General features: G+C 53.0%; 1 protein-coding gene across 4 annotated transcripts in view; it reads right to left on the bottom strand.

Annotated features, from left to right (window-relative positions):
• LHFPL4 (LHFPL tetraspan subfamily member 4) overlaps positions 1-22,556 on the bottom strand; it is a 62,791-nt gene that overhangs the window by 9,148 nt on the left and 31,087 nt on the right. Inside the window, exons 2-4 of one of the 4 annotated variants that reach the window (XM_038772406.1) lie at positions 12,664-12,900; positions 6,664-6,680; positions 5,447-5,534 (exon numbers count right to left, since the gene is read on the bottom strand). In XM_038772406.1, the coding sequence (XP_038628334.1) occupies positions 5,526-5,534; positions 6,664-6,680; positions 12,664-12,900 (263 nt within the window). In that variant the 3' untranslated portion in view covers positions 5,447-5,525. Of the gene's footprint in view, positions 1-2,111; positions 5,535-6,663; positions 6,681-7,826; positions 8,136-12,663; positions 12,901-22,556 lie in introns of those variants that run through there. The other 3 variants (XM_038772403.1, XM_038772404.1, XM_038772405.1) reach the window with 3 other exon arrangements.

Below are 22,556 nucleotides of genomic sequence, written 5' to 3'. Positions count from 1 at the left end.
TCAGATTGGATACCATACCCATCCCACGTGGGGCTCACAGTCTCAAGCAAGAGGGAGGCCGTTCTTAGTACAGTGCTTGGCACATGGTAGGCTTTTGTAAAAAACCACAGTGATTATTATGAGACTAAAGGGGAGACAGGTTGTAAGAAGACATGGATCTGGCCAGAGGGCAAAGCGGGAGAACAGTGAGCTCGAACTTCTTCATCCCAGCCTTGACTTTATTCCCCTTCTACCTGGAATAAGTGTTGTTGTCCTTTCCTTGAATTCTTTCAGCATCCGAAAGGTCAAAGCTTACTGAACCCCCTCTAGACTGTAAGCTCATCGTGGGTAGGGAATGTTTCTGTTCTATCGTTGTACTCTCTCGAGCGCTTAGTACAGTGCTGTGCACACAGTAAGCGCTCAATGAATACGATCCAGCAGCATGTCCCCCAAGTAGCCCAAAATGTCAAAACACGGTAGTGGCATTTGATGATTCTGGCATCACAAAGGCAACTGGCAGGACTGTCCCCTCTCCCATCTCTGTCATCATAAGTAAAGACCGGGTCTCTTGCTGTTACCCGAGGCTTTGAAATGGTGTATCAGATGAGAAATAAGCTTCAAGTGCAACCGGGAAAGGGACTGTAAGAGCTTGCTCGTGTTGTCGGGCACGAAGCAAACCCGAGCCCAGGGAGGGGCCCGTCACGACCTAGGGTTACGTTTAAGGGGAAACCGAGAGGGGCGGGTGGCCTGTGAGGAGCAAGAGGTAGCAGAGAGCAGGAAGCCGAAATGGTGATATAAAGTGTTTCTTTATTGAACATCATTCCACCTGCACTGAAGCTAAAACCCAGCAAAAGGGCTCCAGGGCCAAAACAATTAAGGTTGTCAAATCTTATGATGCAGAGTGAGAAAGCACTCAAACTGGACTTACTGATGAAGTGTTCACAATAACTGAGCTATCCTAATGACGTACAGCACAGGACCCCTGCTAGGGAGCGGGAGTCCAGCCGCCCTGCTGGGGCCTCTGCCTGGGTCCCCTGGGTCCAGTGCTGTTGGGTCTGGAGCTCAAGGATAATGGAGCTCCGCACCAGGAGAGGGATGAGGAGGAAGGGCAAGCCTGGGGGCACACTACCAAACTCAACTCTTGCAAACTGCTTTCCTGGGAAGGGACTGCTCCTTGGCCCCCCGAGCAGTTCCATGACTTGAGTCCAGGAGGCCAGCCACGGGGGACCTCCATGCTGCTCCATCTTCCCCGTGAGGCCAGGACTTCCCTTCCTCATCGATTAGCTTCCCTCCGTGACTGCCCATCACTGTTGCTCCAGCTCCAACAGCGCCATTGCACTGGGGGCCCAGGGTCCATGAATCCCCCAGGAGCCCCTGGAGAACTGTGGGAATTGTCCCCCTAGAACCGAGCCCTGGAGCAGCCCCTGCTTGGCTCTCCAGTCCCCGTCACCTGCCCCTATGCTCCCGCCTCAGTGGTTATCTGGCCTGGGGTTCCAAGTTTCTAGATCCTCAACACCCTCCCAGCTTTTCAGGGTGAGAGGATGAAGATGCCCCTGGGGACCAGCTGGCACTCTTCCCCCACTGCCGCTAATGCCCTCAATCTACCAGGGGAGATAAAGCCGCACGCACTCGACCTGGAGGTTCTAGGTGGGCCGGGTAGACAAGAAGTCAACTAGATCCGGCAAAGGAGGAGAGAATCCAGAATCCAGGGACTTCCCTCTCCCTCCTTCCCCAAGTTGAGCCATCATCACCCATCCCTAGAGAGCCTCTCGGAGCCAGATCAGAGGAAGCTGCAGGGCCCCACCCCCTCTCTGCTCAGGTGGCTAAGCCTGGATGTGCCTGGAGCCAGGAGTCCCAGGTTGCCAGCCTCAGGAAAAGGTTGGGTGCTCTTTCCTCAGAAATGTCTGCATCGCCTCCGTTGGTCACAGTGGTTAGGCCAGCTCTGTCTCTGAGTGGAGCGTCAGCTGGGACAACTGGTTCTCACCCTTCCTCCCCGCCCCTGACCCCATTCAAGTAATGAATTCCAATGTTTCAATCTGTGTCTCTTTTCCCAAGGTTGGCTCTCCTGGAATGACCTCTCCCTTGTCCCCCCACAACCTTCACCCTCACACCCTCCCCAACCACCTCCCCCGCAGCCTGCCAATGCCTCCCAGCCAGTCCTTCCAGAAATTTCCTCCATGGTCCTTTGAAATGTTTCCTGCAATGGGGCTTGGAATTGAACCTAGGACCCCATTGCTTTTATCTTCCCTAGAAGATTCGCTTCTCAACTTGATTAGTTGCTTTCATCTTCTGCACAAGGTTCTTGTCTCAATTTGATGAGTTACTTTAATCTTATGTTGAAATGCCCGTCTCCAGCTTAGCTATCCCCTCCCTGCCCATTCCCTGTGATCTGGGGGTGCCACTAGGGAACCTAAGGGTGCCACTAAGGAACTTCCCCGCACCCCCACCAAGCTGTTGTTTAATTGGACCAGCTGGATCCTTAGCTTTGCCTCCACCAAGAGGAGGATGGCACAGAAGTGTAGTGGCTAAATCTTCTGCCTGCTAAAATTTGCACAGGTCTTGGCCAGCAAATTGGAGCAGGCAGATGATTTTGCTACTGCTGTGGCATTTTCCACTCCCCTCTTGCCTGCAGACTACACTTCCCAAGTGCACTAGTCTGAACGTCCTTGCCCTCAAAACATCTTCCGCCCAAGTCTGCACCACCAAGGCCACTCCAGAGCTCTTGTTGGAGACACCGGGATTCGGTCCTGCCCAGCCTCCAGGCTGTCATCTGCAGCCACTTGGACCACTCAGGGTGAGCACATTCTGAAATCGTCCACTGCCTCCCCCCAAAAAGATGCTGGCTTCTACATTCCCTTTCCACTTTGTTTTCTCTTTCCTGGGAGAAGCTGATGAGAATCGGGAGCAATTTACTAGCATGGCTCTTCCCCTATTCCTGGGGGGCTGGGTTTCTTCCTTTCAGACCCACTTCTATGAGGAGATGGCCTCTTGGATAGAGTTCCTCTAGAAGGCTCCTGGATCTCTTTGTCTTATGGGAACTTTGTTCTTTTCTCCCCTGCTCCAACCTCTTTGGGCCAGATTCCCACAAAGCCCCTGACCTCAGGCCAGCCAGGACACCCTGAGATCCCAGTTGTCCAACCAGCACCCCTTGGGAGCCTAAGCTCTGTAGTGGCCCAAGAGCAAGGAGCCTTCCCTGGTGCCTGAACCCTAGGGAAGCAATTGTCATTGCTTCCTCGTGGTCAAGTTGTTTGTCGTTATTGGTTTATCATAGAAACAAGGCAACTTTTTCAGCCTTGGGGGAGCCTTCCCCTATCCCACTTAGTGAAGGATAACTCTCTCTCTCTCTCTCTCTCTCAGGCCCTCTGTGTCTCTCTGTCTCTCTCCCTCTCTTTTCTCTCTCACTCTGTCCCTCACTTTTTCTTTCTACTTCCCTCTATCAGCCACCATTTCTTCTTTCCTATTTTCCCTCTCACTCTCTTTGTGCCTTTCTGTATTCTTCTCCCTGACTCACTTTCTCTGTACACTCTGGGTGTGAGGAGATATCTTTCTGGTGGGTGTCCCTCTTCCTTCACCCCCCTCTGTCTGTGTCTTTCTCCCTTCCACGTGGACTTTCTAACTCAACAGGGAGTTTCGGGTTTCTCTCCCTTTTCATTCTCCTACCCCAGCTACCCTGGGACCAGCCCTTCCCCGTGTCCTGCTTGTCAATTCCCCTCTAGTGGCAGAAGGTCTGGGATTGGTCTGCCCACCCTCCCTCTAATTGGGACACAGTGTTGCTGGGTGGGGGTTGCTTCCAGCAGGGGAATCTGGAGAAAGTGGGGAGGGAGGGAGCACAGTGCTGGGCCACAGAGGGGACTGGTAGCATGAGGAGGAAAATTCTCCCATTCATGGAGGGAGAAGAGGGGAGATGCTGCTCTCTGGACCCCAGCCGCCTCCAGAGGGCCAGGATCTTTGAGCCATTCACTCTACCAAGTAACCTGACTCCGTGCACCCCCTCAGGACATGCTTTCACCCCCATCCCTGCCAGCTCCAGGACGAGAACAAGGGGCTTGAGGTTGGTGGAGGATGGATGCTGGGGGGTGGGGGGGAGGTGCACAGGAGCTATGTCAATGTCTTGAGGAGGAGGTGGGGGGGGAGGGTATTCTAGTAACTTCGGCTGGTCAGATCCAAAGTCAACTTTAATTTGAAGTGGAATTGTGTATGTTTCTCGGGGGTAGGAGAGGAAAGGGAACAAAAGGATATTCCTCAGCGTAGCTCCCATGACCCCCATGCTGGGCACCACAGGACCATTCCCAGAACACCCTGGACCAGGTCAACAACTGGGTGCAAAGAGAGAACCCTGTCCCTAGCAGCCACACCTGCCTGGCACCTCTTTCTCTCCTCCACCCTACCTCAGCCTGCTTGAGCAGAAGGAGATGATCCAGGAGAATCGGGCAAAGAAACTAAAGGGAAGTTTCTCTCCCTCCCTTCCCTTCTTTCTGCCCCCTCCACTCCTGTAAGGTGGCTTGCCACTCAAGACCTCCAAGCCTGGAGTCCCGACTTGGATTTTCCCTCAGTGTGGGGACACATACCAAGCCACGTGCCACGGGTCCCTTTTCCCCCTTCGAGTTCTCCATAAGGAGAGGGGGCTCGTCTGCCATGCCCTCGGCCCCCTCAGCTCCTCAGAACCATGGCTATAAAGCATGAAACGATGGCGGGTGAATCTCCTGGGTGAATTTCAGGGGAAAGGAGAAGTGGGGCCGGTGGGAGGAGGGGGGCGGGGGAGGGGTGTTAGTAGTACCCTGTTGAGAGGCGACCTGCAAAATCAAATTACACATAAAAGTATCAAAGAAACAGGACAGTTTCTGTCCATAGGGCTCTGCCCGGAGATGGAGCTGAGAACTCTGTGCTCTACAAAACTGGCCCTGTCCATGGGGGTGTAGGAAAAAGGGAGGAAGGTAAGACGGGGTTGGAAGGAAGGAGGGGTGAGGGGAGAGAAAGGGAAAGAGGAAGGGAGGAGGGGAAGGAGGGATCCTGGAAAGGAAGCAGAGAGGAACCAGGTCTGGCCCAGTCTGTGGAGCGGCCCCCGTGGGGGTTGAGCAGGACAGGAGGCGGCCCAGTCTGTGGGGTGGCCCAAATGGGGTCCGGGCACTCTGGCTCAGCCCAAGAAGATGTGGGACGAGAGCAGAGAGAGAATCAGAAACCTCCTGGGCTTTCCCGGGGTGCAGGGTCCAAAGGGGCTGGGGCCATTCTGGAGCGTCTCCAAAATGGAGAAATCTTTAATGGTCTTTTTACCCCTTAAAGCAAACTGCAGTTTATCGGCTCCTGTTGCATCAGCAGTGCCAGGGGCCGGGCGTGGTGCTCCCTCCCTCCTGGGGTCCAGCGTCATCTAGATCAGATTGGAGAGCGGGGTGAGGGGCCATCAGAGCGAGGTGGGCAAAATCCCCGTGAGGCTGAAGGAGTCTGAGGCTTTGCGGTGGGCATCACGGAACCGGTGTTGGCAGAAAAAGGCAGGAAAGAGTCCAGTCCGGTGCCGTGGGCAAGGGCAGGACCCAACTGCAGCGTCTCGGTTATATTCTCTGGAGGGGGGGACAGATGGAGTCAGTGCCAGGCCAGATGGCACCCAAACCTAGTCCTGAACTGAGCTGTGGCTAGGAGCCCCGGAGGCTCAGTGCCCAGACCGTGGGGTCGAGGGCGGAGGGCGGGGGAGGGAGGGAGGCTGAGAGAGACACCAGGAGCGGGGTCATTGACCCCCACCCCCCAGGACCAGGGCAGGGCTGGAGAAATTTGGTGTCTCCAAATTTTGAACCATGGATGTGACTGTGAACGGAGACACCCCCCTCCCCAAATCCTCTTCCCATCCTCCCTGGGGGCGCCCGAGCATGTGAAATCAGGCTTGCTTCTGTCCGTTTAGTGTCCAGCGTGCTCTGGGACATTCGAGAGCCAGAATCCAGCACCTTCCCCCAAGTGCCCGGCTTGACTTCCCGGCAGTTGGTTGTGGGGGGTAAGCAGCCAGAAAGCAGAACGAGCCCCCAAGATGCTTTTCCAGCCCCTTCGCCTCTGCGAGGGAGGGAGCGGAGGGGAGGGCTCGGCGGGGTGGGAGGGGCCGAAGGAGGGCATTGGCAGCAGAGTCCGGCCCGGGCCTGGGTCGGGCTGCAAAAAGCGCTCGAGGAGGGGATGGCCGGGCCCCTCTCTCCCCTCTCCCTGCACCCTCTGGCTTGGGGTCTCCTTAGGGCTGTCTAGCAGGTCCAGGATGGAGGAGACCAGCCCGGGGCTCCCAGCCTGGCCGGCAGCCGGGGTGCCCCGCCCGGCACGGGGGCCGCCCACGTGAGGAAGCCCTTGCCCGCTGGGACTACAAATCCCAACGGTGCCCAGGGAGGCCGGTGCGGGCCCGATGTGTCGTGCGTGCACGATGCCACCTCTCGCCCAGCAAGCAGGCTGGGCCCTGCCAGGCTGAAGCCTGGGGTGGGGTCGCCCGGGGCTCGGAGCCCCGCCGGGCAGAGGGTGGGAAGGCAGATCAAGGAGAGGGAACGGTGGACTTCGGGGACTGACTCGGCCCCATTTCAGGGGCCTGGTCTACAGAGCTGGAGTCTCTGACAATCGCAGTCAGGCCATTTCCTCCTCTAAACTCCTATGTTTGGATGAAGAACTAGCAGGGCAGGGCTACCCTCCACCCTTGGAATAGGCTGCCACTGTACCAAGACTTACCGCAGAGCCAACAAAATCTGCCAAAAACAAAAGGAAGAGAGAGAATTAGAAATGGCCTTGGAATTCCCACTCCCCAGCAACCTCCTGTCCCAGAGCTGGGCAGGGCTGTCCTGGGCGGAACAGCGTTAGGCTCACTGGAAGTAGAAAGCCATCTACTCACCCACCCAGAGCCTGAGGGGGCTCCACAGAGGCATCCCTCCCCGTCCCACCCAGACAACCTCCCGCAGAGTCACACCCTCCCCCTACACACACACACACACACACACACACACACACACACACACATATACACCATCCCCAGTGTCCCTTGGTCCCACCGAAACTGGGAACCAACCTTCCTCCCCTCTTCTCATATCACACGAGCCCTGGCCCCTCTGTGGGCCCCATCAGCATCTGGGACCAGGGCTGTCGGAAACCTGGCCCCCAGAGGACTTCACAGCTCAGTCCTCCCACACAGCCCAAAGACTCTGCTCCTGGACAGAATCAGACCTGGTGGGGAGGGAAGGGGGATGCGGGGAAATGGGAGGGAGGGCCATCCCCTCCTTGAGCGCTTTTTGCAGTCTGACCCAGGCCCGGGCCAGACTCTGCTGCCAACACCCTCCCGCACCTTCAGCCCCTCCCACCCCGCCAAGCCCTCGCCTCGGCTCCTTCACTCGCAGAGGCGAAGGGACCAGAAAAGCATCTTGGGTGCTTGTTCTGCTTTCTGGCTGCTTCCCCTCCCAGCGAACTGCCCGAGTCAAACTGGGCACTTGGGGTCGGGGAGATGGTAGATGGCTGTCGAAAGCGTCCCAGGTTCCCCTGGGACAAAATGTCCCAGAGCTGGCCGCAGCAGGGTGGCGACCTCCCGGGAGGGTGAGATGCACTGGGCTAGTCTTTGAGCCCCGAAACAGGTTGGATGGGAAAATCTGAGGTCTGATGAAGACACCGTAGTTCCTCCCCAGCCTGGCCCAGGGGCAGAAGAAGGAGAAGGGAAGGACAGATCCAAATCCAAGTTCTGGCCTCCCAAAGAGCCCCGGGCAGAGGTGGCCACATCAGCCACCTCCCAAGGTCCTGCCTAGGCATTTTGCCCCTGGGCAAATGGTTTTTTATGTTGAATTTGTTCCTGACCCCTCTGGAGAGGGTGGTTCCTAGCCCCAGCACCTCTGAGCTGGACAGATGAGTTATCAAAATAACGTGTCGCTTCTAAATCTGTAAACCTCACCAAACAGCACTCGCCTGGTAGGCTGCTCTTTCCAATAGACTTGTGATGGCTGGACGTGCGGCAGTATTATCGTCTCGGGTAACAATGACCATAATCCTGCTGCACATTCAAAATCATGTCATGGTTTGAGCCCCAGAGCCTCTTTCATTGTAAACTAAGCCCCGAGTGCCATCCAGTCGCGCCCGAGAGGAAGAGAAGGGAGGCGGGTGCTGATGTGGATGGTGTCTTGTAGTCTCTCTCACCCTCTTGCGTGCCGCCTTCAAGCATCCAACTGGGCAGCAGTACAGCAAAAAGGAAAGGGAATGTGGGTAACTCTGTTGTATCACACTATTATTATTATTACCGTTATTATTATGGTATTGTTAAGTGCTTACTCTATATCAAGCACTGGTCTAAGTGCTGGGGTAGGTACACGTTAATCAGATTGGACACAGTCCCTGTCCCACATGGGGCTCACAAGTAGTAAGGAGAGCAGGGATCGAATCCCCATCATACAGTTGAGGAAACTGAGGCCGCCCAGAGAAGTGAAGTGACCTGCCCAAGATCACACAGCAAACAATTGGCAGGGCTGGGATTAGAGGCCAGGTGTTCTGACTCCCGGGCCCAGACTCTTTTCACTAAACCACGCTGCTTCTCAAGCGTTGGTTGGTACTCTCCCAAGGGCTCAGTACGGAGCTCTACACACAGTAAGAGCTCAATAAATACAGTGATTGACTGATTGATTGGTGGCAGTGGGCAGCAGTGGGCAGCCGTGGGCAGCAGGCAGCAGCTGTGCCCCACAGCACCTTGCCTTGCCTTCCTCTCCTTCCCAATGGCAGCAGGGGTGAGTGCACATTTGCCATCCCATTGAATGGCTTGGCTGACCCCTCCTGGGCTGCTGGTCACAGCAACGTGGGCTGGCCCGGCCCCCATAGTCCCAGCAAGAGGAGCCACCATCCTGACCATAAGCTGGAAAGGGGGTTTACTCCCCAGCAGGGTCCAGGGAGCAGCAGGCTCCCAGGGCTGGTGGCCCATTGCTCATGTGGTTCCTTACTCAACCCTCTGGTCATTTGGGGGTCACTTCCCAGAGCCTCAGGAAGCACTGGACTCCTTGCCTCTGCTCTATAGGAAGTAGGGTAGCCATTTGTCTCATTCTACATCAGGAAGTCTGCTTCTCATCTGGCCTGGCCCCTGTCCGGTACTGATACGGTGCCAGACACTTTTCTATCCCGTTATCTGGCTTTCAGCCTCAGCTGCCTAATACCAAGGCTTCTGCCATTGAGTTCTGTGGGCTGGATGTGGCATCTGAGTTCACATGGACCAAGGAGGGGAAAGGAATGGCTCTAGAGCAATTGCGGGGGGAGGGGGGGGGGGGGGAGGTCAGGGTTCCCCGGGAGAAATGCTCTAGTTTTGGGATGATTCTGGCTGAATCAGATGGACTTTTGCAACATGGCAGCCAGCGCTTAGAACAGTGCTTTGCACATAGTAAGCGCTTAACAAATGCCATTATTATTATTATTATTATTATTATTATTACATCATCACACCGTACTACGTGCCGGCCTAGCACACATGACTTCCCATGCCTTAAATTGTGAGCTCCCACCTGTGCATTCTCTCCCAGCACTTAGCTCCGTGCTCCGCACAGTAAGTGCTTAATAAATAGTATTGCTCCTCTTCTTCCTCCTCCTCCTTCTCCTCCTCCTCCTCCTCCTCCTGCTACTACTATCCCCTACTCTGGGATCCAGATTTCTTGAAGATCATTGCAGGTGAGCAAAATGTGGAGGGGTAGGGGAAGACACCCACTCACCTCCTCTGCCCTCATCAGCCGTCAAGTGGAGCGTCAGAATGGGGCAGAGAGAGGCAGTGGGTATCCTAGGGCGTCCCCCTCATTCCCGTGACCTCACTAAAGGAGCAGGTAGAAGACGGAAAGAAGACGGGCCCGTGAGGTCCCTGAGCCCGGTCGATGGTCCTCTCTCCCCAGCCCCGCTTCTGGAGCTAGTGCTGCATGGGGCGTGGCCCGGGGCCTGTGCTCTGGACTGCAGCCACTAGAGGGTGGCAAAGTCAAACGTCTCTTCTATCCACCCTGCTCACGACGGAGACTGCCCTGCTGCTTGCCCAGCCCACCAAGTTGCGGCTGTTTTCCTCCCTTTTGGATGGGGCTCTGCCAGGACCCTCCGGGCCGGGTCCAGCCTGCCTGGATCCCCTCTAAAAGAGGAGACTAGAAGAGAGGTCCTGGGACCAGGAGGAGGGCTGGACAGTTCTCATTCTTGGCACGGAGACTGCCCTCTGAGAGGTTGAGGTCCCAGGGAGGGCCTTTTGTGTATAGAGATAGACCTATCTACCCTGAACCTCCAAACAGATCCTGCACACACACACACACACACACACACACACACACACACACACACACACACACACACACACATGCACACACACACTGTCCTTCTCTCACACCCACCCTCCATTCTTAGCACACTCTCTCTCCTGCACGTGCACACACACACACATGCACAAGCATTCTTGCAGCCAGTCATTTAGGAAACAGCTCGCCCAAAGGCACAATCTTAAAAATGGAATAAACAAGCAAAGAAATAAATAAAGAGACAGCGCCAGCAGGAGCGGTCGTCGGGGAAGGTTCTCTACCGCTGTGGTTTCTGGATGGCAGCCCAGCAGCCCAGCTGATGAGGGCTCAGGGGAGGCAGGGAAATCCGGGGATTTCCTCAGTGAATGTTCCCAACACGTAGTCAAGAAGCACCGGAACCCCCAGGATTGGAGCTGAGGGGATGTGTTTGGCATAGGGCTGAGGGGATCCTGCCTCTCGGAGACAGCAGGGGTAGGGATGAAAGGGAAAGAGAAGAAACCTCCGGGTATAGGGAGAGAGAGAGAGAGAGAGACAGCTTGGGTGGACACTGATTAGTGAAGCCTTCCTCTTGGCCTATGTCCCTGGCCTCTCCAAAGTCAGCCTCGGAGGCCTGTCTCTGGAACTGGGCGATAGCCCTACTGCTTCTTGGGAGTTTGCTCATTGGTCTGATCCACCTGACTCATCTAACCCTGGGTTAGAAGGTATGGGGTGGTAGCAGAAACTTCTGTTGCTGGTCAAGCCCCTATTTGTCCTTCCCAGCCGACTAAGGGCCACTGCTACCACTACTGTTACTACTGCTACTAGCGTCTCCCTCACCACCTTTACTGGCCTGGACCATCTCTCGCCTCCATCACCTGGCCCACCTGGTCCCCACCCAGATACAACTTCAGCCGGTCTGATTGTCCCTGGCTCGGTCTGCCTGCCACCCACGGCCACCACGTCTGGCTTGTCCACCCTGCCCCCATCCAGCCCTGCCTGCTTGCAGCCTGGCTGAGTAAGCTCTGCCCTGCTTCTGGCCAGCTGACTTCGCCATGGGGACTGACTCTTTCTGCTGGGCCCGGCTCTGGCATTTGATCCCTCAAACTGTTTCCCCCTGAAGTGACTAGGTGTGACTGCCCTCCAAAGTAAGATTCTCCTTTGTGGCCAAGTTCACTGGGTCCAGAATCCTGGGAGTCCCTCTCTCTGGCGATCGTGTTCCTCTTTGTGACCATGGGAAACACATCCGCTCACCTGCACATACATCTCTCCTCTGGGACCTGCAGGGAAGGCCCTAGTTTGAAGTACTCCCTCTGTGTTACTATGACGCAGTCTTCATTGGCTCCTGATCGGTTCTTTTGTATTTTCGACAGCACTGAAGGCAGGTGGTGTAGACAGCAGTGCCACCATTCTACTCTCCATAAAGCAATTGGAAGAGGGAGTTGAACTCAATGAACTGTACCTTCAGCTCAACAGCAGAGCACTGAGAACTTGAGGGTCTCACTGTCACCCGATCGCATATGCTGTGTGACCTTAGGCAAATCACTGACTTCTTGGTTTCCTTATTGCTAATAATACCAGCCAGGCTCACCAGGTTCATCTTTATAATGGATCATCTTTATTAGACCGTGACCCCCATGAGGGACAGGGACCGTGTCTAATTCCCCACCTGTGTATTCTTTACCGGCGGTTAGTACAGTGCTCTGCCTACAGTATGCACTAAATAAATACTCATACTACCACTAGCTGAGACATATCATCATTATCAATGGTATTTATTGAGTGCTTACCATGTGCAGAGCACTGTACTAAGCACTTGGGAGAGCACAATACAACAGAGTTGGTAGACACGTTCCTTGCCCACAGTGAGCTCACATGATGGCAAAGCCTTTAGAATGTGAAAGGTGTTCTAGCAAAGATTAAGAACAAGTGCCATCGGGATAAGGATATGTGCGGTGGGAATACATGTAATGTTGGGAGGGAATTTATCTTGGGCCACAGAGTATTATGAAATGGGGAGCAGCTGGAAGCTGAAGCCATAGTTCTTGACTAGTAGTGTGTAATCTCAAGTATGAAGAAAAAATAGTGAAATCACTAAATTGAGGGGGTGGGTTGAGAACTCCCATCTCTATCTCCTAGTATCTGGGAAGAAATATTCCAAAACTGTCTTCTCTTAGGGTAGTTGTTAAGATGTAAGCTCCTTGAGGGGAGGAACTGTGTCTTCTGCCTTACTATGTAGCATCTTGCCCAGGATTGTTTGCACTTCAGCACTTGGAACAATAATTGCAATCCATATCCAGCTTTCCTCTCGCCCTCAAATCCCCACCCCTATAGTCCGGCACTTTGGCGCCCGGACTTCTCTGAGGAGGGAATCCAGCCCTGCTCAGGACCTAAGGGAAGGACCCATCGTTGGCTGCCTCGGGCCCTTCCCCTCCACCTTCTCCTTCTCCCTCCCCTTCCAAACCAGGGCGGGGCTCACCTTTGCTTTCTGTCTTGAGGTCGTCGTGCAGCAGGTCATTCTGCCGGTTGCCGAGCACAAAAGCCAGGAAGGAGAGGATGAGGGCGTTGAGGATGCCGATGATGGCTAGGATGTAGGCCCAGCGCACAGAGCAGTCGCCCAGAGAATACTTCCCCGTCTTCTCCCCACACATCTCCTTGACCATCTCGGTGTCCCAGCCGTCAGGGAAGATCATGCAGCCCAGCACCAGACAGAGAGCTGGGGAGACGAGAGGCCCGTGCCAAGGCCCGACGTCAGAGCCGGTGGAGGGAAGCAGGTGGTCGCAGAAGGGGGGGAGATGGGGTGGGGAGGGGAGGGGAGGGTGGAGAGAAGGGACTCATTACCTCTTGGCTCAGACAAGCCTGTTCTTCCCCAACACCACTCAGTTCCCTGCCCCTGTGGCTCCCTCAGAGCCTCCTGCCCAATTCCCAGAGGAGAATTCCAAAAAATCCATTCCCACCTCGGTGAGTGGAGCTGAACTCCGGAAGCAGCTCCATTGTCTCCCGAGTCCCCTGGTATGCAGCAAACTGAGTTTAGTAGGCACAGAGGGCAGCTGGTCACTGTCCATCTGGTAAGAACCCCCCTCAATCCCATCTCCCCACACAACCACCTCTTTTGGATTCTATTAGGTTGTGCTATGGTGGGCTAAAGCTACTTTTCAATCTTTAAACAATAAACTAGTTAGTAGTAATACACTGTAAACTTCCTGGAGGTAGGGGATGTGCCTACCAATTATTTTGTTTTGTACTCTCCCAAGCACTTAGTACAGTGTTCTGAACACAGTAAGCACTCAGTAAATACCATCTGGCAACGCTTGTCTTCCCTCGGCCAAAGACACCCATTTCCTTCCTTCCTTCCTTCCAAACTATTCCTTCTATCATTTCTATGGCTCTCTCCTGAACCCAACATTTCCTTGATGAGAACCCCAAACTAGACCCAGGATTCAACCAGCACAATGGGAGTTCACAGGTCTTATGTTTCATCCTCCTGCATTCCTCCCTGCAGCCTACTCCTTGGTAAGTGGTGCTTCATGACTGACTTGAGTTCTGTTTGGGTTCCACTAGGACCCCTGGATTTTTTTCTGCTCTGGAGGTCAGGGTGAGCTTGTCCATTTTCTAAGGAACCCCAGTCCTTTGTAGGAGGAGGGGGCTTATGCTGTGCCATCTTCCCACCTGTTCTGCCACTTCCACTGGGCCCCCAAGTGGGCCAGAGAGGCCACAAACAGGTACAACTCTGTCCCACTCTGGCTGCTATCCTTTCCGCTCCTGAGCTCCTCAGGCCTGGCAGTTCCTACCCTCCCACTTCCCTTTGGCTGCACCCTCTCATTCCACTGAGGGGGAGAGAGGGAAAGTGGAGCATTGGGCCCTGTCCTGGGCAGTGGCAAGATAAGGTTTTTCAGGCGCTTTGCCCCAGAGATCCTTCTACAGTACTTCTTCTTTTCCCAAGTCAGCAACCTCCCTGTGTTCTTCCCCTTCCCCCTCCCCCTCAATCCAGTTGTCATAATTCTGATCACCGCACTCCCACCCATCCTGTTTTTGTTGTTAACCAGAAAGTTGGTTCCCCTAAATTGGATTTCCCATAGGGGTGGGGGGTGGGGGGGTGGGAGAACTAGAGCGGCCACTGTTGGTGGCCCTGACGGATCCCGGTTGAGGTCACGCACAGGGCATCACCTGGAATTCTGCTCCTCTAGACCCAGCCCCCTATTACTTTTGTTTACATTTTCTATATTTGTCTATGTTGGATTTTAATGTTTCTTCATTCCTGACGTATCTATCTCCAGCCCCTTCTCCTCACTTCTACTCTTAGATTGTCAGCCCCACGAGGGACACGGACCATGTCTAATTGCCACCGCCCAGTGCTCTGCCCACAGTAAGTGTTTAAAAAATGTTATTCTTACTACGAGTAGTACGGTTCTCTGCACACAATAGGCACTCCAACACCATTGACTGACTGAATGTATGAGTGAATGGGGGGAGGGGGGCGGCGGGGGCGGCGGCAGGCACAGGGAAGGGACTAATGAGTTGTGTGCTGTAGGATTGTGTCCCCAGCCTGGTCCGATTGACTCCCAGGATCAGGGACTTGAACGATGGAGAGAGAGCATGCTCATGAGGTTCATGCCAAGGCTGAAGCACGGGAGACTAGAAGAAGCAGGATGGTCTAGTGGAAGGAGCCCAGGACTGGGAGTCGGGAGACCCTGATTCTAATACCAACTCTGCCACTAGCCTGCTGGGTGACCTTGGGCAAGTCATTCACTTCTCTGGGCTTCGGTCTCCTCAGCTTTAAAATGGGGATTCAATATCTGCTCTCTCTTTCTTCCCTTTAGGCTGTAAGCCCCACGTGGGACAGGAATAGCATCTAATTCATTTGCACTGGATAGAGAAGCAGCATGGCCTAGAGGATAGAGCTCGGGCCTGGAAGTCAGAAGAATCTGGGTTCGAATCCCAGCTCCTCCACTTGTCTTCTGTGTGATCTTGTGGAAGTCACTTTACTTCTCTGTGCCTCGGTTGCCTCATCTGTAAAATGGGGATTAAGACTGTGAGCCCCATGTGGGACAGGGACTGTCTCCAACCTGATTAGCTTGTATCTAATCCAGCACTTAGAAGATTTTTTGACACATAATAAGTGCTTAACAAATACCATTATTATTATTATTTTTATTATCCACCACAGTGCTTGGTGCATAGTAAGTGCTAAACAAGGACCACAGTGATTATTTTTATTATTGGAACAAGGGTTCAACATACCCTTGCTGAGCTGGAGAAACCAATAGGACCTAGTGCAGGGGAGGTAAACTGAACTACCCAAGCCCAGTGGGAAAGGTCTGGCGAAGGCTCAAGCCAAGCAGGAAATGATGGAGGAGTTGCTGGAGGCTGAAGATGAGTCAGCAATGTTGTGCTATTATTAAAAAAGCAAAACATGACACTGGGAAGTATTAGCAGGACTATAACAATTCCCAACTATAGAGTCATCCTCCCACTCTAGCTGGCTCTGGTTGGGCGGTTCTTCAATGCAACAGGGTCCAGTTTGAGACCCATTTTAAGGGGAAGAGACTTTGGATAGAGGGCAGAGAGGAAAAAGAACATCATGAATGCTTAAAGCAGTCCCCATAAATGTTTTATCAGCCCCCGCCCTCTCCCCCACAGAGGTGCTCGAGGAGGAAAAATGAATGAAATCAGCATTCTATCTGTCTCGCCAGCTGGACATCAATTGCCCCTCATTGGAGGTGAATGGTTAGCCACAAGCCTGCATTAAAGGGTGGCTTTCAGGAGCCCTGTTCCAGAGATGCTTCCTCCATTTTAAATCACTTTATGATCTTAGATCAGTGCTTAGTGCAGTGCCAAGCGCTTAGCACGTTGCTCTGCACATAGTAAGCGCTCAATAAATACCATTGATAATGATGATGATGATGGTGATCTGCTGGGCCTGAGCGGTAGAAGAGGCTAAAGTCAGAGCGGATAAGGTGGCAGGACCTAGATTGAAGGGAAGGGGGAGGGAGGGAGGAGGGGCGGTTAAGTCAGGGGAGAGGTGAGGGAGCATTCACTTACTCTCCTATACTACCCCTATCATCCTTCTTCTTTGTCTCTCTAACTTCCCTTCCCAGACTTCCTCCCCACTCTTTTCTCTGCCTCTAACATCCTTCCTCCTATCAGATGAAATCAGTGATTATAAGACGATTAAACCTAAACAAATGGGGAAAAAAACAAAACAGAGGCAACAGTAACCTTTCCCAAAACATCCTGGCACATGAGCTCTGTGGGGTCTTCTTGTAGGTTGTAAATTCTCAATCGATGCCTTATGATGCCAATCACAGAGATGTTCCCATTAGAAAGCTTAATGAATATGTTTTTTGTGTTTTGGACAGGCTGGAGGGATTGAAATTTAATGATGGTCTCAAAGAATAGGAAGGGTTATTACAAGGAGGATAGTGGCCAGCTCTTCTCATCTTCACGAAGGATAGAAAGAATGAGAAAATTGTCAGACATCTGTTTGGGTTATCAAAATTCTCCTTCCCTGAACAGCTCTAAGAAGAAGAAAAGATTAGATCCTCTCTTCCAGAACCTGCTCATCTGCCTGGGATGGTCCCCGACAAGTGTTTGAGAAACCGCACCTTTGTGGTTTCAAGGTTTCTCAAGAATTTCTCTGGCACACCACACCCCTCACCCCCACTCTGCTCGCTGCTCACATCCAGACCCACCGTCACATGGTAGACCACCGTCACATGGTAGTGCCCCCTCATCCCCTGAAAACCTCACCTTGAACCCAGTCCTCTTTCTGCTGGACAACAGTAGCAGCAACCAGAGCAAGCAACAAGAAAAAACCAGCTATGCTTGCTGGGCCCTGAATTCCCACTATTCATCCCCATTATCTGCCGTATGCAGGGTCCCCATTAGTGATGGCATTTATTAAGTGCTTACTATGTGCAAAGAACTGTTCTAAGCGCTGGGGAGGTTACAAGGTGATCAGGTTGTCCCACAGCGGGATCACAGTCTTAATCCCCATTTTTCAGATGAGGTAACTGAGGCACAGAGAAGTTAAGTGACTTGCCCAAAATCACACAGCTGATAATTGGCAGAGCCAGGACTTGAACCCATGCCCTCTGACTCCAAAGCCCGTGCTCTTTCCATTGAGCCACACTGCTTCTCTTATTGTGAACCTCCCATCTGGAGCATCAACTCCCCGGCTCTTTGGGCTTTCCTGTCAGGGTTTGATGGCCCCAGAAGGCATTCAGGCATTTGTCTAGGGGCCTGAGGGCAGCTAGTATTTTTCTGGAGCCAGTTGGAGGGGCGGGAAGTGGGGAAGGGGCAGGGGCAGGCAAGGATGGTCAGCTCCTGCTCTCCTTAATGATATCACCACATCTGCTCAGCAGTGGGCTATCAGGAAAAGTTGTCCAGCCCACTGAGGGAAGGTACATAATAATACTAATGACGGTATTTGGTAAGCACTTACTATCTGCTAGGCACTGTACTAAGTGCTGGGGTGGATACAAGCAAATCGAGTTGGACACAGTCCCAGTCCCATGTGGAGTTGACAGTTTCCATTCCCATTTTACAGGTGAGGTATCTGAGGCCCAGAGACGTAAAGTGGCTTGCCCAAGGTCACAGCAGACAAATGACAGCCGGAATTAGAACCCATGACCTTCTGACTCCTAGGCCCGTGCTCTATCCACTAGGCCATGCTGCTTCTCTTAGGTAGTCTGGTCCTGCTTGCTGCCACCTCAAACTTTCCACCCTCCACCTCAATGGCTGCCTGGGAGAGGGTGTGCACCTCCTTCTCAGGGCTGGCAGGTGAAGGGTTTGTGTCGGGTAGCAGCCAGGCAGTCAGTGGTGTACCCCTAGTGTACCCCTAGACCCAGGACCAATTTCGGGCTCTGATGAGCCCGAGGCAGTGGAAGTCAGGGGCCCCCAGGCCCAAGTTCCACCTGCCTCCCAAGCTCCTCAGAGTGGCTGCCTGCTCCTAGCCCCATGAACACCTTTCCCTCCCTCGTCTTGCCTGGACTCGTTTTAGATGGGAAGGGTGGATCGTTTGGCTAAGTGTTAGAAGTAAAGCCGGCAGGCTAAGGAAAAGTCCTTGAGCCGACATTCCAGGGCCGCCTGCTCCCTCACTACTGCCTCACCCCCTGGAAAGCCTCTCCCTTGCCACCACCGCCATCGCTGTCACCATTCTTCCCCCAACCCTGGAAAACCTACTCGCTTGCACTTGCCCTCATCCCTGGAGAGCCTGCTTGCTTGCCACCGGGGCAGCCGGGGTTGTCAGAGTTCCTGTTGGAAATGGTTGCTTTTTTCACTCTTGGCACTAGGTCTGGCCGAGGTAAAACTGGAACGGGAGGGGGTAGCTTGATGAGTCGGCACCGGAGGCGCCCCCTGGCGGCCTAGTGGGCTCCATGCCAGCAGCGACTGGGCCTTGGGCAAATGCCTCAGTGATGAAGCAGCCCGGCCTCCTCCTTGCCCCATCCCTAGCTCCAAGGCCACTCCACACATCAAGAGGTGTGGAAACGAAAATACAGACAGGGAAAATGATGCTGGGCATCAGCAACAATACTCTAAATGGTCCTTGGAGCCTAGTCTTGGTCCTTGGTCCTTGGAGCCTACCAAAGCAGCGTGGCTCAACGGAAAAAGCACGGGCTTTGGAGTCAGAGGTCATGGGTTCAAATCCCAGCTCCTCCAATTGTCAGCTGTGTGACTATGGGCAAGTCACTTAATTTCTCTGTGCCTCAGTTACCTCATCTGTAAAATGAGGATTACGACTGTGAGCCCCCTGTGGGACAACCTGATCACCTTGTAACCTTCTCAGCGCTTAGAACAGTGCTTTGCACATAGTAAGCACTTAATAAATGCCATCATTACTATTATTAGTCTTGACTTCTCATGGCCTTCCCAACCCCAGCCTGGGCAAGACCCTGGGAAACCTGGGTAACCCTATAGACAGCCCTCACACCATAGCCAGAGAGACTGGCTTGACTGGTGGAGCTGGGGTCGTGTTATCTCCCTGTGCTTCTCACCAGCCCCACAGCCCTTACGTTCATAGCTGTAATTTATTTATTTATATTAATGTCTGTCTCCCCCTCTGCGGTCAGGGAAGGTGTCTACCAACTCTCTTATATTGTAATCTCCCAGAAGATGCTCAATAAATACGACTGATTGATTGATTGGGGGCAGATTTAGAGGACTGAACCACTCGGAACTTCATTCATTCAATCGTATTTATTGAGTGCTTACTGTGTGCTTACTAAGCGCTTGGAAAATACAACTCAGCAACAGAGACAATCCCTGCTCACAACGGGCTCACAGTCTAGAAACAATGGGAACTTGCTCTCCTGCCCAAGACTTCAGAGTCGAGAGACTCGGGTCGACCTGCCTGCCTGCCTCCCTCAGAGAAAAAGAGAGGACCTTTTTCCTTCCAACCTTGTCCCCTCGATTCTCCGCTAAAGTTGTTTCTTGCTCATGCACTAGCAATCTTCTCCTTAGCCTAAACTGCTCTTAGCTCCCCACTCCTTTCCATATGCTACTTCTCCCAAACACATCCTTCTCTCCTCACTCTTTCTCTCCTTCCCACCCCACCCCACCCCACCCCCACCCAGACTGCCCGCTCTGTTCTCTACTCTCCCCTGGCCAATTCAGAATGCTGCTCAGGGAGCCCTCCCTCATTTATATTCCACTTGCTCAATCCAGCAAGGTCACGGTGTACTGCATTGGGTGGGAGGGGGGGAAAGGAAGAGGAAGGAGGGCTGGGTAGGGGCGGGGGCACCCTCCAGACAGGATTGCATGGAACAATTAGGCTCTACAGAAAGGTAGTGAGCATGGGGAGGGGGAGAAGGAGGCAGGATGAGAATTGGGGTTTGGTGGGGAGGGGGGGAGGAAGGTGAGGGAGGGAGTCTGGCTGAAGGAGAACACCCTGGGGAAGGGAAAGGGACATAATTTCCCTCAGGTGGCCGCCCCCCTACCCTCTACTGCTTCCTCAGACCTTCCTAATTTTGACCCATTCAACTCCCTCCCCCATGGCTCCTTAATCCCTTCCTCTAATACCCCTATCTAACCCCTCTTGCCTCTCCCCTCCCCCATCGCCCACAGTTCGTACACTTCTCAGCTCCCTTCACAGCTCCCCCTAACCCTAACCCCTTTGTTGACCCTGTTCTGTTCTCTCCTGGGTCCATGAGGACCCTCATGGGATTGTCAACAGCTGCTGATTCTCCACCCAGAGAGGCTGCGGGGAAGACCTGGTTTCTCGCCAAGTGAATTCCCATCTCCATGGAAACTGCTGCCAGCTCTCTCCCGGCTCCTGCTCATTTCCATTCTCTGCCACTTCAAGCTTAGGGCCATGCTGAAAGTGGGGCTATTGTGGCCAGAGTTGTTTAAATGTGGGATGGGGGTGGGCCCCAAGGCAGGGGGAGATAGACTTTAATCTGTCTAAAGACTCTGCACTATAAGGTCCTTGTGTGCAGGGAACATGTCTACCAACTCTGTTATAATGTACTCTCCCAAGCACACAGCAAGCACTCAATAAATATGACTGATTGATTGAATGATAACATGAATAAATGAATTACCGATATGTACATAAGTTCTATGGAGTTGAGAGTGGGTAAATATCAGGTGCTTAAAAGGTACAGACCCAAGTGCAGAGGTGACGCAGAAGGGAGACGGTAATTCGGGAAAAGATGGCTTAATCATGGAAGAACTCTCGGAGGTGATGTGTTATATTAATAAGGCTTTAAAGGTGGGAAGAGTGGCGGTTTGTCAAACACGAAGGGGGAGGGAGTTCCAGGCCAGAGGGAGGAAGTGGGAAAGGGATCAGTGATGATAGCCGAGATCAAAGCATAGTAAGTTGATGTTAGAGGAACAAAGCAGGTGGACTGGGTTGTTGTAGGAAATTGGCGAGGTAAGGTAGGAGGGGGAGAGCCAGATGAGTGCTTTAAAGTCGATGGTAAGGAGTTTCTATCTGATGCAGAGATGGATGGGCAACCACTGGAGGTTCTTGAGAAGTAGTGAAATGTGAACTGAACAGTATTTTTTTAGATAAAGGATCCAAACAGCAGAGCAAAGTATGGACTTAAGTGGGGAGAGACAGGAGGCAGTGAGGTCAGCAAGGAGGCTGATGCAGTAGTCAAGGTAGGATTAATTCGATCAGCATAGTAGCAGTTTGGATGGAGAAGAAAGGGCAGATTTTAGCGATGTTGTGAAGGTAGAACCGACAGCATTTGGTGACAGATTGACTATGTGGGTTGAATGAGAGATGAGTCAAGGATAATACCAAGATTACAAGCATGCGAGATAGGGAAGATTGCGGTGTTGTCTACAGTGATGGGAAAGTCCTGGGAGGACAGGGTGGGGGTGGGAAGATGAGGAGTTTTCTTTTAGACATGCTTAGTTTGAGGTGTCAGCGGGCCATCCAGGTAGATATGTCCTGAAGGCAGGAGAAAATTTAAGACTGCAGAGGAGAGCAGTCAGGGCTGGAGAGGTAGATTTGGGACGCACCCACTTAGAGATGGTAGTTAAAGTAATGGAAGCAAGTTAGTTCTCCAAGAGAGTAGGTGTAGATAGAGAATAAAAAGGGACCCAGAACTGAGCCTTGAGGGACTCCTACAATCAGAGGGTGGGAGGTAGAAGAGGAGCCTGTGACAGGGACTGGGAAGGAGCGGCCAGAGAGATACGAAAGGAACGATGAGAGGACAGTGTTAATGAAGCCAAGGTTAGATGATGTTTCCAGGAGAAGGGGGTGGTTCACAGTGTTGAAGGCATCTGAGAGGTCTAGGATTAGGATAGAGTAGAGGCCATTGGACTTAGCAAGAAAAAGGTCATTGGTGAGCCGATAGAGCAGTTTCTGTGGAGTAAGGGGGGTGGAAGCCAGATTGGAGGAGGTCAAGGAAAGAGTTGAAGTAGAGGAAGTGGAGACAGAAAATATAGACAATTTGCTTGAGGAGATGCAGTCTGGTCTAGTGGATAGAGCACGGGCCTGGGAGTCAGAAGGACCTGGGTTCTAATCCTGGTTCCACCACTTGTCTGCTGTGTGACCTTGGGCAAGTCATTTAACTTGTCTCAGTTACTTCATTTGTAAAATGGGGATTACAGATGACTGTGTCCAACCTGATTAGCGTGTATCTACGCCAGCACTTACTGCAGTGCCTGGCACATAAGAAGAGCCATTTTTTTTTTAAAAAAAAGGAGTTTGGAGAGGAATGGTAGGACAGAGATGGGGCAATAGCTGGAGGGAGCCATGGGGTCAAGGGAGGGGGTCTTTTAAGATAGGGGACACATAAGCATGTTTAAAAGCAGTGGGGAAGAAGCCAATGGAGAGTGAACAGTTGAAGGTGGCCACCAGGGAGGGAAGAAGGGAGGGAGCACGAGTTTTGATAAGTGAGAGGCACAGGTGTAAGGAGC

This window comes from Tachyglossus aculeatus, chromosome X1, assembly GCF_015852505.1.
Source record: "Tachyglossus aculeatus isolate mTacAcu1 chromosome X1, mTacAcu1.pri, whole genome shotgun sequence".
NCBI lineage: Eukaryota > Metazoa > Chordata > Mammalia > Monotremata > Tachyglossidae > Tachyglossus > Tachyglossus aculeatus.
Note: the sequence above shows the minus strand (reverse complement) of the source record. Positions and strands in the feature narration are given on the sequence as shown.